The sequence below is a fragment of the Echinops telfairi genome, unplaced genomic scaffold (assembly GCF_000313985.2).
Source record: "Echinops telfairi isolate 266 unplaced genomic scaffold, ASM31398v2 ScPeMD7_2573;HRSCAF=3158, whole genome shotgun sequence".
NCBI lineage: Eukaryota > Metazoa > Chordata > Mammalia > Afrosoricida > Tenrecidae > Echinops > Echinops telfairi.
The window spans coordinates 398,831-414,150 of record NW_022106471.1 but is presented as its reverse complement, the minus strand read 5'-3'; the positions used below and the strand labels follow the sequence as shown (position 1 = coordinate 414,150).

Below are 15,320 nucleotides of genomic sequence, written 5' to 3'. Positions count from 1 at the left end.
AGGGCTCCGCGCGCGCCGCCCGGACGCCGTCCGTCCCGGAGCCGGCCGCGGGATCGGCTCCCAGAGCAGCGCCTCCCCGGCGCGGAGCGGGCCGCTGGGACCCACGGCAGACTTTCGGCCCGATCGGCGGCTGCCCTGGGCTGCAGGGCTCTCCCGAGGAGGCGCGGGTCCTCACCGCCATGCTATACCAAACTATTCAGGAATAAAGACACTTTTTTTTCTAAAAAAATAACAAACATCCACAAAACCGGTTTTTCCAGTATGTGCTCAGTACACAGAATGGGGTGGCAGCCGAGAGCGGCTCCAGGGGGATCCGCGGGCTCCGACCCGGCTGGTCGCCTCCCCTGGGGCTCTGCGGTGGCCCCGCGCGCTCTGGCTCTGGAGGTGCCTGGGCTGCGGCGAGCTGCGTCTGCGTCCCGGGTTAGCGCTCCGACGTGACCGCCCGCGTTCTGGCCGGCGTCCACCAGGGGGCGCGCGGGGCTCCGGGCCGCCGCGCCGCCGCGCCGCTCGCTGCGTCTCCCGTCACGTGGTCTTCTCCGCGGAGCCCTTTGGGGGTGGAGGCGAGTTCCGCGTGGAGGCGTGGCTTTGGCTAAGGTCAGCTGGGATTGGCGCCGCGCGGGGGGGCGTGGCTTTGGCTGAGATCGGCGGGGCCGGGTGGGCGGGAACCTGCAAAGGCACCAGGCCTGGCTTCACCTACCGAGGCAGAGTTGCCACTGTGAGGCCGTAAGCCCCGCGGGTCTACAGTCAGAGCCCAGAGAGTAAAGAGGGCGGGGCAAGTGGCGATTTTCATCGCACTTTCCGGTTGCATTAAGATTGCCTGGCCGCGTTTTGGAGAGATTTGCATTGGCCCAGAGTCCGCTGTGACGAGAAGCGGGCTGAGACTGAGAAGTGGAGGCGTGGCCAGCTGCAGGTCCCAGTTACCTGCTAAAAGGAGTTTGCGAAACAGGACTTGGAGGCGCGTGGTGTCGGCGTTCCTAGACTTTGGACTGGTGGGCGCCCGGTGCAAGGCACCTGCCACATTCCCTGCATCCTTCGGCATCGCAACCCCTTAACCTCTACAAGACGCCCCTTGGAGGAAGAGGAGCCGGGGCAGCCCCGGGAGCGGGCTCACACTTCGGGATAAGAGGCAGAGCCCGGGAGGAGCCTAATGGGGGAGAAGCAGATCCTGTGCGTGGGGCTAGTGGTGCTGGACATCATCAATGTAGTGGACAAGTACCCGGAGGAGGACTCGGACAGCAGGTAGGGGCGGTGTCTCCGGGAGCAGATGTTCTCTGCGGGAGGAAGAGGAAATAATTATGGTCTTTAATAAGGAAAAAACTTGAGAGCGTGGTGGTAGCCAATTCTCCTTTCACCTCTGGGTCCATGCCAGGCATCATTGTCCACATTTTCCTGATAAACCAGAAGAGACGCTGAGAGCTGTGATTAATCCGGAGACACAGCTAGTAAGGCACAGGGCCAGTTTGTTGTGAATGTCAAGGCTTGTGTGCTTGCCTCTCACCAACATTAATTCTAGTTCATGATATGTGATACTAAATTAATGTGATTCATCATATATCTATCACTTATTTATACTACCTTTATCTAAAAGAGATTTGAGGTCTCTCACAATACTCACTCACTGCCATGGAGCTCAGGCTGACTCAGAGCCACCCTGTAGAACCTGGGTTTCCGAGACTGTAACACTATATGGGAGCAGAAAGCCACATCTTTCTCTCAAGGAACTTGCTGGTGGTTTCGAACCGCAGCTTGAGATTAGCAGCCCAATGCTTAATCATGCAAACATTTAAAACCATAGTATTGGAGCTTTGGTGATTGCTCAGGGCTTGCTGGTGGAACTGGAGGCAAATTTGAGATGCTAGGCTTTATGGGGTGGTGATTCCGGCTAAGTATTAGACTGCTAACTGTCAGGTCAGTGGTTCAGCCCCACCAGCCACTCTGCAGGAGAAAGATGAGGCGATTTGCAAAGCCTCAGAAACCCTCTGGAGAGCCATGATGAGTTGGAACCCATTCGATGATGGTGGGCTTGTGGGTTATCGATAGGGCTGGTTCATGAGGGACAGCAAACGTTCCCCTGATGCTAACTTCTAAAGTTTCCGACGAGTCTTTTGTACAGCGGTCAATGATTCTCATAGTGGCAAACAAACAACTTGGTGGCCAGTGTACTTCTCAGTTGTCTGGTAGAAGTTGAAGGGTCGTTTGTTGGTGCTTATAGTTACACTTACTGAGCCCTGGTGGCACAGTGGTTGCACATTGGGCTACGAACTACAAGGTCAGCAGTTTGAGACCATCAGCTGCTCTGAGGGAGAAAGATGAAGCTTTCTACTCCCATAAAGAGTTACAGTCTCACAAACCCACAGAGGCAATTCTACCCTATCCTGTAAGGTGGGCATGAGTCAGAATCACTAGATGGCAGTGTGAAAGGAATAAGAGAATAGTTACTCTAAGAGCCACGGTGTTACACTTTAAAGGGCTGCCTGTGGCATGGGAGATGCTTCCAGGTGGTGTCCTCTGCTACAGTGTAGCACTAAGGGTACTGAGAAGAACTGCTCCTTGGCTGTCTGTTCAAGACTGAGCTCTGACAAGACACACAGTGTCTACAGCTGAGAGACTAACTGAAGGGGGAGTCACTGGCCTTTCTGCCTATTAAGAACCCACAAAGCTCTGTCATGCTCACTGTCGCATATGCCCCTCAGAATATTGTGTAAATGTATAAGGCTCACTAGAATCCTCTTTTCACCCCTGAGAAAGCTAAAGAGTCAGAGAAATGCAGTGCTGTCCAAAATGAGCTCATCGTTCCTAGGTGGCTGACCCCCAGTCCAGTGCTCCAGCCCTCTGCCATCTCTGGACTCCCAGTTCCCCTAGCTCCTGGGCCCGGCTCCCGGAGTTGATCCTTTGTTTGGGGCAGCTTTGTTTGCCAGACCTTAGGGGCACCTTGCCAGGGCAGCAGGGACAGCAAGGAGGCGGCACGAGGATGTGCCTCTGTGTAGGATGACCCCACCCAGGAGGTCAGGCCAGCCCCAGGACACTAGGAGAGCTTAGACCGACTGCTAGGAAACCAGTGGAAATCCCAGGGCCACAGGTTCTTTCAGGACCATGGGACCCTGAGGGAGACCCAGTGTGGCTCTGTCCAAGAAATTAGAGCTGAATTCTCATCCCCTTTGAGCTTAGTCAATCAGAGGTTAGGATAAGGAGGTCCTGCGGGCTCCCACCTGGTTAGGGCCCGTTTGTGAAGATGGTTAGTAAGTCAGATGCCTCTCTAGGAGACCCTCCTCAAATGTCCACTGCCCTCCATGCCCCTCCTAGCCAGCGGGATGCAGAGCAAGCTCTGCCAGACTTCTGACATTATCCCATCGCACCCAGCCCAGTGCCCAGATGGGCAAACCTGTGTGGGGACCCTCTTGCGGCTGGGAGACCGGCCTCAGACAGAGGGCGAGAACTTGGCATCTCAGCCCCACCTGCTCCCAAGGGTCAATTGGGGCCTCGAAGGTTCCTCAGGAGTGGCCCCTACCTCCCAGAGTCCACGCTGAGAGGAGTCCTCCAGAAAGCCTCCCCAGGCTGTTCTCCTGCACAGGAAGTTGAGTATCTGCGACATGGAAAGTTTCCTACCCTTGCCGGGAAGCCTCAAATCCCCACTTCACTGCCATCGTTCGGCAGAGTCTCTACCCTGGTTTGGAAGTCAGGAAACCCAGGGCGCTGAGATCAGCACTGCCATCGGCTGCAGGTGTGGTCTTGAGCCAGCGGGGTTGCTGTAGGCGCCACCTCTCTCCTTCTTTACCTGGAAAATGCCTCCAAAGACCCTCAGCTTGAAAACCGTCAGCCTGCTTTCTTCCCAAGGTGCTCCCCCTTTCCCAAGAGACCCGAGGGTGAAGGCCTATGGGCAGACAGACTGGAAAACTCTTGTCCACTTCTTTTAGTGGTTCTCTGGTACTTGTTTCTCTGATTGGAAGTTGGCACGGGGTTGTTTTTGGAACTCACTCGGGCCGTCGAGTGGATTCTAACTCAGAGAGAGAGGGTAGAGATGCGGAGACGGTAACTCTGGTTGAGTAGTTGGCTTCAAATGGCAGCCCAACGTGTAACCACTGTGCCATAGAAACAACAGCCGCAGTGTTTCTCTCTCTCAGAGAAAAGGTCAAAGTGCTTTGACTGCGTCGTGTGGTTATTAGTTTGTGTTACTTTGTTGTTGTCGAAGATAATGATGCATCCCTCCCAGTGCATCTGGGCCTCCTTTCCTCTTCCTTAGATTTTCCATCAAGATGGAGGAAATTTGGTTCCACCCAATAAGCCTTTTTCAACTTTTGACACCTTAGAAGTTACCCCTGGCTTCTTAAAAGCTAGAAAGCCAAGCCCACTGCGCCTTCGAGCCAATGCCCCTCATACCAGCTCTCCGTAGGGTTTCTGAGGCTTGTACATCTTTACGGGAACAGACAGCCTCATCTTTCTCCCTCAGAGCAGCTGGTGGGTTTGAACTACCTACCGAAGACCTTGTGGTTAGCAGCCTGACACCTCACCCACAGCCACCAGCGCTCCTTGCCTTAGGGCAGCAGTTCTCTACCTTCCTCATACCGCAACCCTTGCATACAGTTCCTCATGTGGTGGGGACCCCATAGGTGGGCTTGTCTGCATGGGGGCGGGCCCACCTGGAGCCGGATAGAGGAGTGGTGTCTTGGTTCCTGAGACCATTGGAAATATGGTCTTAGGCAACCCCCGTGAAAGGGTCGTTTGACCCCCAAAGGGGTCGCCACCCCCAGGTTGAGAACCGCTGTCAGAGGGTCCCAGTTTCCAGGTCTGCTCCCTGGTTGTCTTCGCTTGAGTCTGCAGGGATAGCTGCTGTCAACTCTCTTATGACGAGACTGGGCGGTGCATTTGACGCCTCTCGGAAGAGGTCTGTCATCTCTGAGGGCCTCGGAGCAGCTGTAGGAGGAGGCTGTCTGTACAGCTGAGTGGGAGCAGCTCTGATGGGGGGTGAGGGTGGGGATCTGTATAAACTGATACTGTTTACCCATCGGTTGTGGAGCTTCCTGATTGTTACAAAGAAATGGAAAGACGCCAAGTGACCATGATGAGTTTGAACTCAACTGGGGCTGGTGAGGCCAGCCTGGACCAGCCTGGGCCACTCCCCTTCTCTGAGCCCCAGCTGCCCCAGCTGCCTTCTGAGGGGGGTGGCTCAGCTTTACACAGTGGTGGGACCAGTGACCCTGCTGTACTTGCAGGTGCCTGTCCCAGCGATGGCAGCGTGGAGGCAACGCGTCCAACTCCTGCACCGTTCTCTCTCTGCTGGGGGCCCCTTGCGCCTTCATGGGCTCGCTAGCCCCTGGTCACGTTGCCAAGTGAGTCGGGGAGAAAGCCCCGGGGTACCAGCCTGGGGGGTTGGCTGGCGGGCAGGCAGCAGCTTCACCCTGGGGAGGGGTTTGTGGCCACTAGAAGCGGTGGTCAGGGAGTGGGGCGGAGTGGAGGCCCGGGGTCCCAGATCCTCTCCTGCCCTTCAGGTGCGAAGGGGCTCTGGGAAGGCTTCATGTCGACAGCCGGCTCCTTGGTTGCTCTTGGCGCTTGCTCGGACAGCCCACCTGCCTGCTTGCTTGCCCGCTTGCTGCAGACGCTGCCAGCTGGCTTTGACTCTGTTCTTCCTCAGCCCCTTACCCGGCTATGTGTGAGACAGGCGGAGGTTAGGGACATGCCTGCCTACCCCTATCTGCTGCTCGCTCAGGGAGGCCCAGTCTCCCTCTGCCAGGAACCTGCCCGCAGTTCACCTCCCAGAGGAGGGGGCAGGGCTGGCTGTTCCCTGGAACAGCAAGAGCGCCCAGCCAGGACACCCCAAAGCCACGTGCTAAAGTCGGGCCAGGGAGCTTGGCTGCCAGCTCACTGGCCATGGAGGCCACAGCCCCCGGAAGCGTCCACGCGCTTTCTCCATGTCGGCTGCGGCAAGGACCAGGAGCCCTTTGACCTCTGGTGCTGCTGACTCAGCAAGCACTTATCGAGAGGTGAGGCCCACACTTTGCCCACTGTGGGCATGGGGGCAGGCTGCCAGCTTGCTGGTCTGTGAAGCACAGCCCTTTGAACTCCAGTTGGAGGGGGGCTGCCCAGCACCGGGGCCCAAGCCAAGCTCCCGCCTCAGGACCTGGCTCCACGCGGGTGGTTGGGACAGGACTGGAGTCCGGGTACTTGGTCGACAGCCCACCCGAGATGTTCCCCAGTTGTCCAGCAGGCCCTTTAAACAGCACCTACCGAGTGTCAACGTGCAAACGTTTTCTGGCAGGTCAAATCACACCAGAGCGGGGTTCAGAAAGTTGGCGGTGGGGCTGGAATTCTGTTCCAATTTTCAGCGAGCACTGTGAAACACACCACCCCCACCCCCTACCCCCGTGGAACCAGAGCTCTAGGTTGACCCCTTTAAGGGTCCCTGAGGTGTAGGACAGCATGCAGGTCCTCACCTGTCACCTCAGCACAGCCTGCATCACCCAGCTTTAGGGTCCGTAGCAGTGAAGTAGAGCTGCAGTGAGGCTGCCCAGTGGTGGCTGTCCTGCTGGGCAGACAGACTGCCTCTCTCCAGAGAGGGCAGGGACAAGGGGCACTGGCCGCCTTGTTCTGGCAGTCTTTGCAAAGGGATGGCCCCCAGGTTCCCTCTGATTGCAGGGGATTCTGGGAAAGACCAGGCCCAGATGGAGGGGCGCCAGGCACCTGGAGCCAGTGAGGCCCTGGACAGCTAGCTTTGCTGGGGTAGGAGAGGGTGGGTGGGCATATGAAGGCTGAGCAGGAGTGGGAAGAGCCCCAGCCGTGGGCCTGGAGGGGACCTCAGAGATGGGTACAGGGGGTGAGCATGCAGAGGGCAGCTGGGGGCCAAAGTATCACTCTAGTGAGTAATGATTAATTCTGCCTGGGCCTTGTATAAAGCCCACACCAGCGGCAGCGCCCCTAACTGCTTGATTTGCAGGGCACAGCGCCCAGGCCCCGGGCCTACCCCCTTCTAGCCGTGTAAACAGGTGCAGCCCCTCCCTACCTTGAGTCAACCGGGAGGGTAGGGCTGGCTGGTCCTTGGCTGTTCAGCTGGATGTTGAGAGACTGTCCCTTGGGTGTGGTTCCCCAAGCTCCAGGCTGTCCCTCTGCTTCTTCAGCCCCCCTCCCACAGCCTGCCGCCCCTCCAGCACAGGGCTGTGACTTCCAGGACCCTCTCCGTTGTCCTCTGTTTGCACCCCACCTCCCAGAGCCGCTCGTTGCCCTGCCAGCTCCCCTGAAGCCCCCAGCACCCTTGTTGCACTGCCCCTCCTGCGGCCCCCTCCCCTCTGGCAGCTTTGTCCTCGAGGACCTCCGCCGCTATTCCGTGGACCTGCGCTACACGGTCTCTCAGACCACAGGCTCCATCCCCATCTCCACGGTCATCATCAACGAGGCCAGTGGCAGCCGCACCATCCTACATGCCTACAGGTTTGTACACCTGTCTGCACCTTGCTAGCTGCCGCCGCCGCCACCACCGCCGCCCTCACTACATTCCAAGAACAGGAGCCGCTGCGCTGCTCTCGGAGGTCCCCAGGTCTCCAGCGCCCCCAGCCCCAGGCCAGCAAGAGGTCTAACCTGTGTCTCCTTGCCCTCTCCCTGACTCGGGCGCCCACCCAAGCTTCCTGGTGGCCGACTTCAGGCGGAGGGGCGTGGACGTGTCTCAGGTGGCCTGGCAGAGCAGTGGGGACACCCCCTGCTCTTGCTGCATCGTCAACAGCTCCAATGGCTCCCGTACCATTGTGCTCTACGACACGTAAGGCCCCGCCTCCTCCTGCCACAGCCCACCAATCAGCACACTGCCCAGCTCCCAACCGCATCCCCGGGCTGGCCTGGCTGCCCACCCTGGTGCAGTCTTGCTCCCTCCACCAGAAATTGCCCCCGTGCCAAAGCGTGGAGTGATTTTTGAATTGTCAATCAGGGGAGAATCATAGGGGTGGGGTGGGGTGGGTGGGGCGGGCATCCAAGGCGATTGCTCTGCCTGGCAACTTAGCCTTGTTCAGTGTATGGAATCGGTATGTGATGTCATCCCTCTGGGCAGGAGGAAACTGTTCTCAGTACCAACGGAGGGGCAGGGCAGGGAAGTCAAGCCACCTCGAGGGCTGGGGTTCTCACAGGCATCTCCAGGGTCAGCCCCAGAACTGGCTGATGAGCCTTGCTAGGACCCCAGGACCATAAGCCAGACCCAACACTACACACACTGCAGCCATTGCTGTAAGAGGAGGAAGGGTCATCTGAGTCTGCAGAGGAGGGCTGTCCGATGTGGGGAGGTGAGCCTTTCAGAGTCCCTACTCAGGGTGAGAGGCCCTGCAGGCCTAGACTGACCTCACCCCGCCTCAGAACCCACCCCCCCTCTTATGTGCCAGGGACCATGTTTGGACTAGAAGGGCCGACGCGCAGCACCCCCGGGGTCTAGGCTGCCCCTGCTACCTGGCATGACACCAGACCCAAAGAGAAGGGCCATCAGCACAGGACAAGCTTTGTGACCAGCCTCTGGGCTCCATCTGTCCCACTGAGGGAGGGGACAGACAACTATGCTAGAGACAGCCTTCAGACCGGAGACATAGTCACCTGCTCATTATGCGACCTTGACCAAGGACACACCAAGGATATTTGCAGGAAGTGAGGGGGGGGTGTCTGCGGGGAAATCCCTATGGACTCCATCCTTACTCCATGCATGTGCACACACCTTGCCTCCCTTCCCCCAGTAGGCGCGTGAGGCCGGCAGGTTCAGCCCCGCTTCCCTCAGAATGGCCCAGGTCACACAGCAAGGCAGGCTGATGGAACTGGGCCACGGAGATTAAGTGGGAAAGACATTGGCCCAAAGGGAGGTTCCAGGTAGACCTTTTCCCAGGATTCCCCACCTCGGCCAATCATGAACCCATCCTCACCAGCCAACCTTGACCTCAGTGTTTCAACACGGTCTACCACAGCGATTCTCAACCTGTGGGTCATGACGCCTTTGGGAGTCGAACAACCCTTTCACAGGGGTCGCCCGGTTCGTAACAGTCGCAAAATGACAGTGATGAAGTAGCAACGAAAATAATTTGATGGTTGGGGGGATTACCCCAACATGAGGAGCTGTATTAAAGGGTTGTGGCCTCAGGAAGATTGAGCACCACTGGTCTACCAGCTGTGGGTGCTGTCAACTCAGCAATGTCCCAAGCAAGTGGGGCCGGTCAGACCTGAGCCAGAAGAACCATGGTTCTGATAGTTTACAGAGATGCCGCCTGCTGTGTGTGTGTGTGTGTGTGTGTGTGTGTGTGAGAGAGAGAGAGAGAGAGAGTCTGAGTGTGAGTGTGTGTGCAAGAATTCTGGGAGTTAGTCTCAAGTGCTCCTCGAGCATTCTGGGAGATGCCGTTTCCAAGGCGTGGAGAAGCCTGAGCCTTTGACGCTTGGGCGTCCGGGTTTATCTCACAGGATTACCTGCCTGCCAGGAAGGGGCAGCCTAGCTTATTGCCCTCCAGGGTTTGGAGGCTGGGTGGGTTCGGAGGCTGACTGGCTGGCCAAGGCTGAGTGGGGCTGCAGTGGCTGGGGCTTTAGCCTAGGACTCGACCTTTCCCAGAGCTGAGCCCGAGCCCCCTGTGCCATGGCTCTAGCTTCCTGCCGTGCTGCAGGTGGCGCCAGGCAGAAGTAGCTAAGCAGCCTGTTAAGAGAGTCTGGCCCTGGCTGACTGTGCCGTGCTCTCCCGTCTTCTCCATCTTGTGGCCCAGGAACCTGCCGGATGTGTCTGCTGAGGACTTTGAAAAGGTGGATCTGACGCTGTTCAAGTGGATCCACATTGAGGCAAGCCCTGCCCTGCTCTCCTGCCAGTGGCACAAGCGGCCAGCCCCACCCACTGCTCCGCCTCCTACTTCAGTTTCTTTGAGCCAGGAAGCACCTTAGAGAGAATTGAGTCCAATCTCCCTCATCCCCTCTCATCATCCCACATGCTTCCAGGCGAGGCCCAGAGAGATTGGCCAGGGTCACACAGCAGGATGCACCCAGGTCCCACTGGGTTTAGGCCACGTCCCGTGCTTGCTGGGTGACTGCTGCTATTAACCTGGCTCGGCCATTAACCTAACCCCACTGCTGCTACTAACCTGGCTCTGATGGGGCAGCTACCTCTGGGGGAGCAGGAGTGAGGGGGCTTGTCCTAGCTTCCAAATCCAGGGCCCTAGGAACTTCCTCCTCGGAAAGGCATTTTGGATTTTGTGTGGGAGCAGCCCTGAGGAAAGCCTCTCTCAATCTTTAGCCTCCTCATGGTTGAACGAGAATGCTGGTCCACCCGGTGTCTAAGGTCTAGAATTTTGTGACTTCTGGGGGAGTTCTAGCCCATCTTCTCCAGCCCCCTCCCTCCTCCAGGAGTGGGCAAGCTAGGCCCTGCACGCTGGGCTGGCCCTCAGCCCTGTGCTTCCGCAGGGCCGCAATGCATCTGAACAGGTGAAGATGCTGCAGCGGATAGACCACCACAATGCCAGGCAGCCTCCCGAGCAGAAGGTCCGGGTATCCGTGGAGGTGGAGAAGCCCCGAGAGGAGATCTTCCAGCTATTTGGCTATGGAGACGTGGTGAGCGTAATGGATTACACGCTGGACTGTGTACCCCAAGGCCAGTAGCTAGTACCACCAGCCGTTCCACGGGAGAAAGATGAGGCTTTCTGGGCCCATAAAGAGTTCTGGTCTCGGAAACCCACAGGGGCAGTTCTACCCCGTCTTATAGACTCACAACAAATAGTTGAACCCACCTGGGTGGCAGTGAATTTGGTTTTAGAAGAGTCCCTTTGTCCTACCTACCTGCTCTTTGCAGTAGTACCTCCTGGCCGGGTGGTGCTGGAAGGTGGAGCCAAAGCAAAGAGGCAGACCCCACCTCAGGGCTCCCGGCCCGGCCTGGCCTTCGCATTGGCCCGGGAGTAGAATTTGTCTGTCCCAAACGGGTTCAGGAGGGAGAGGGAGCCAGAGTCTGGGGCAAGGCTTATCCTGTCTGAAAGCATCACCTTCGTAGATCCTCAGCCTTTTCCTCAGAAATACGCATCATTCTCTGAGGTTTCTTCCACCCCGCCTGCGGAGTGAGTGGTGACACCCCCTACAGGGCAAGGGGCGGGTGGGAGAGCAACTTACACAAGGTAAATTTGGGAAGAGCTAGGATATAAATACTGGAGCCCTGGTGGCGTAGTGGTTACGAGTTGGGCTGCTAACCACAAGGTCAGTGGTTCAAAACCACCAGCTGCTCTGGGGGCTTTCTACTCCTGTGAAGGGAAATCCACAGGGTGTGGGAAATCCACAGGGCAATTCTGCCCTGTCCTGCAGGGTCCTATGAGTCAGCAAGGTTGGTTTCAAAGTTTGGTTTGGGGAGGGAATGTAAGTGTGTACGTCTGTGTGAGGACCCCAGCTCCAGAGCTCAGACTGGTTGGAGACCAGGCCACCAGCCCATCTTACCCACCCTGGCTCTGCATTCAGAAATGCAGACGCCGAGTTGGCCCGGGTGGCCCCCTGGCACAGACAGTCCTATAAGGTCGCTATGAGTTGGCTTCAACTCGATGGCAGCGAGTTTGGGGTTTTTAAAGCAGGCACAGTTTAACACGGTGCTCAAGGGAACTCACTGACCTTAAGACAAGAACGAATGGCTGCCTAGCATTGAGCCTCCTCCTGCCCCCATCCCTCCCCACCCCCGTAGAACTCAGTGCCACCCGGTCCCTAGTGGCCTGTTGGGAAAATAGATCACCTGGCCATTCTCCTGAGGCACTTCTGGGTGGACTTGACCCTTCCTCCATCTGTGAGCAGGCAGGTGCGCTTGCTGCTGGGTGCAGCACCCTCGGAAGCAAGGAGCCCAGGGCCGGAGCACCACCATCCATGTGGCATTGTTCTGGGGGTACTGCAAACACTACACATTGTTGTTTTAAATGCGTTCCTGTGTGAGAGCGAGGTGCTTGCTGGGATTCCTGGCTGTGTTGGGGGAGTGCCATTTTTAGGGGAACACCAGGCCACTGCAGGTGAGGGATGGAGCTGGACCGAGTGGGGGGTGACCGTCAGTCCCCATCCCATCGCCCACAGGTGTTTGTCAGCAAAGATGTGGCCAAGCACTTGGGGTTCCAGTCAGCAGCAGATGCACTAAGGGGCCTGTACAGCCGTGCGAGGAAAGGGTGAGCTGGAGGGAGGGTGGGGGACCCAGAAGGGAGGGACTCTAGGGATCTGCCCTGGGGATGGGTCTGGGGAACGGGGCGCTGACTCCAGCTGAGCAGAGGGGCTTGCAGGGCCACGCTCATCTGTGCCTGGGCTGAGGAGGGTGCCGATGCCCTGGGCCCCGATGGACAGCTGGTTCACTCAGACGCCTTCCCCCCACCCCGGGTGGTGGACACGCTGGGGGCCGGAGATACCTTCAATGCCTCTGTTATCTTCAGCCTCTCCCAGGGTGAGTACCCCCACAGGAGGGCACAGGCTGGGCCTTACCTCTGCCCACAGCCCAGGTTGGCCCAGCCCCGTCCTCCTCCTCCCTCTAGGGAAGAGCATACAGGAGGCGCTGAGGTTTGGCTGCCAGGTGGCTGGCAAGAAGTGTGGCCTGCAGGGCTTCGACGGCATCGTGTGAGCACCCTGTGCCTGGCAGACTGGCCCACCCCCTGGAGGCTGGCGCCGGGGCTGCCCTGCCCCCCATGGAGACTCAGGCTGGGGTGAGGTCGCCCTGAAGAGAGCCCCCGAGCAAATAAATCTCCTCCCCCAGAACCAGCCCCCTCTGCCATCTCTTTGTCCTTCTTGCTGTCGGGACCCCTCCGGCAGGATGCTCCTGGGGCCCTGACACCGCAGCCCGTCTCCCTCTCTCTTCCTTCCCCAGTGCACCCGGCACCCAGCACGCCCTGCAGAGACCAGAGGCCCCACAAGTCCTCGGGGGCCTTGTGCTGGGCTGGAGACCCCACTCCCTGGGCCTGGGGAGCCAGGAGGCCACATGGCTGAGCCAAAAGCCACAGGCCCGTGGGCGGGGAGCCAACTCTGTGATTTGGTGGGGCCTTCTCAGCCCTAAAAATAGCTCTCCAGAAAACCCCGCCTTGTAGCTAGGACAGGCCGGGCTGCAGCCACCACTGTGACCCAAAGACAGCGTGTCAGGGTCTCTCAGAGAGCCATCCAGCAGAAGGGCAGACTGGGTGTTCCACAATTCCCCCCCACACACCCCCCAACCTGGTGAGTGGGCCATGTCACATGACAAAGAGCATGGCCCCTGGAGTCACGTTTGCCACCAGATTAGGTAAGTAGGCAGGGAACCCCTGGTGTTGCTGTGGGTTAAACCTTGGGTGCTGCCCGCGAGGTCGGTGGCGACCCCAGTTGCTCCGCCGGAGAAAGAGGAGGTAGCCTGCTTCCGCAGCACAGGTCGCAGCCTTGGGAATCCTCCGGGCCAGCTCAGTGGCAGGGGGTTGGGTTTGGAGGGAAGTGGGGAAGTCCCTTCACTCGGCCATCTGTCTATCAGATGGGACACCGAGCCATGCTACCTGGCTCGCAGAATGATTGTGGGAACGAAATCATATGCCACCTCCCATGCCTATCTCTCCAGAAATGACAGCTAGGCGTATGAGAGGGGGTGCAGGTGCAGGCCCCGCCCTTTAGGAGACTCTGTGTCTGCCTCCTGCAAACCTCAGGAGAAGCTCTGCCCCCAGGTTCAGGAGGGCAGTGCAGTGTGGGGACAAGAGAGTGTCGGCCAGGCACAGACTCCAGCTTCTCGTCCTGCGGGTGGTCTGCTTGTCTGCAGCTGGCCGGGGCCTGGCTCCATGGACTTTGCTGGGTGTCAGCATCACCAGCCTCCAGGAACGCTGGGAAAGGCTCATTCCTGCCCCCGTGATAGGCCTGTCTGTCTCTATGGCATCTGGGCAGGCCGGAAAGGTGGACAGATGGCACTGGGGGCACATTCTTCCCGATCTTTATTAGCTGTTTGGGCCTGTAAAGCTGAGCGCTACAGGCAGACCCGCCACCTGCTGGGCCCAGGAGGGGATGGCAGGCGGCCCTCATCCCTGCCCATCCTCTGCCTTGGGCTCCTCTTGAGGCTGATGTCAAGGTTAGATCTCGTCATTCTCCAGCTGGATGGTGTGGGCCTCAGACTCCCGAGGGGCATCCTGGGACTCTGCAGCTTCCTCCGGAAGTTCCTCAGCTGCCTCTGCGGTGTCCCCGGCATCTGCAAGGTCCCCAGCATCCCCTTCGGGTCCTGGGCCATCTCCTTCTGCCTCGGCTGTCCCCCTGGCCTCCTGTACAGCTTCCAAAGGCTCCCTCCTGCCCTCTGCCTCTTCCCCAGCTTCTGTGAGACCCGGGGCCTCGGGCATATCCTGTCCTAATGGGATTTTAGGTGGCAGGGGCTCCTGGGGCGCAGGGGCAAGGGGCTCTTTGGGGGTCTGGCCCGGGAAGTTGATGAGCTCCGCCGGAGTCACGAGCCCATCCCCATTCAGATCCTGGGTCTCCAGCACCTTGTCCACCACCAGGATCGCCTGTGGGAGCGCACATTCACAGTGACCGGGAATGTTCCCCGGACCCCTGCCCCACGCCCCCGTGTGCCTCCCTGGGACAGGGGGCTCTCCAATACAGATTTGATTGGCAAAGACCAAGGCCCCAAGGAGCAGGCTTCCTTGTGGGGCTCAGGACCCCTCCCTCATGCAGTTGCACTTACCGGGTTGGCGGACGGGGAGTCCCAGGCTCCTGGGCCCAGGGCTGCTGCCAACATGGACAACAACTCCAGACCGTCCAGCTGTCCGCTCTGGTCGAAGTCGTGGAGGGCAAAGAGGTAGAGGAGAACTGAGGAGGAGACACCGGGTCAACCGGGTGCTCACAGGGCAGCCCCCAGCTTGGCCGCCTGGCCCCCACCCAGCCTCCTACCCTGCTCCCGGCTCATGTGTTCCGGCTCCTCTTCCATCCTCTCTAGTCCCTTGAGGTAGCTCCGCAGGAGTCTGTCAGAAGGTGGGGAATCAGCCCAGGAGAGAGCCTTCCGCAGCCCCAGGCCCAGCCCTCAGCCCCCCAGGCCCCCAGCCCAGCCTACTCACCCAAGCTGCTCCTGGCCAGGCAGGAAGGGGTTGGGCAGGGGCTGCTGCAGCTGCAGTGTGCCATCCTCACGCTGGAGCCTGCAGGAGGGAGACAAGGGGCCCGCCTAGGAAACAGCCTCGCTGCAGGCCCAGCGTTGCCCACCCACCCCGACCCAGGCAGAGGTCTCTCCTCCAACCACCTAGAACCCGGAGAGGAGGTGGCCCCTCTGGTCTCATCAGAAGAACACCCTTCCTCTCTGTTTTGGTAGCTGCCTGACTCGGATTTTAAGTGAAAACTCAAATTGGAAATCTGCATAGCTAGAGCCCAGCCGAGGCCACCCCTAGCAGATACCAGTTGGGGGGGGG

At 58.9% G+C, this 15,320-nt stretch overlaps 2 protein-coding genes across 7 annotated transcripts in view; one reads left to right on the top strand and one right to left on the bottom strand.

Annotated features, from left to right (window-relative positions):
* Positions 1-721: 721 nt before the first annotated feature.
* Positions 722-12,688, top strand: KHK (ketohexokinase). Of its 6 annotated transcripts, none has more exons than XM_045294176.1 (9): positions 722-1,239; positions 5,211-5,327; positions 7,285-7,419; positions 7,610-7,744; positions 9,702-9,774; positions 10,390-10,536; positions 12,019-12,107; positions 12,207-12,376; positions 12,465-12,688. In XM_045294176.1, the coding sequence occupies exons 1-9, from the start codon at positions 1,148-1,150 to the stop codon at positions 12,548-12,550; spliced, it is 1,044 nt and encodes a 347-aa protein (XP_045150111.1). In that variant the 5' UTR covers positions 722-1,147; the 3' UTR covers positions 12,551-12,688. The 6 variants fall into 6 exon arrangements, with proteins under 6 accessions (XP_045150111.1, XP_045150114.1, XP_045150112.1 ...); XM_045294177.1 differs by having other exon boundaries at positions 724-1,239; positions 12,219-12,376; XM_045294179.1 differs by lacking the exon at positions 7,610-7,744.
* A 1,163-nt stretch (positions 12,689-13,851) lies between these two features.
* CGREF1 (cell growth regulator with EF-hand domain 1) overlaps positions 13,852-15,320 on the bottom strand; it is a 2,483-nt gene continuing 1,014 nt past the window's right edge. Inside the window, exons 2-5 of the mRNA XM_004710137.2 lie at positions 14,976-15,053; positions 14,812-14,882; positions 14,606-14,730; positions 13,852-14,426 (exon numbers count right to left, since the gene is read on the bottom strand). Of these exons, the coding sequence (XP_004710194.1) occupies positions 14,004-14,426; positions 14,606-14,730; positions 14,812-14,882; positions 14,976-15,053 (697 nt within the window). The 3' untranslated portion in view covers positions 13,852-14,003. The remainder of the gene's footprint in view (positions 14,427-14,605; positions 14,731-14,811; positions 14,883-14,975; positions 15,054-15,320) is intronic.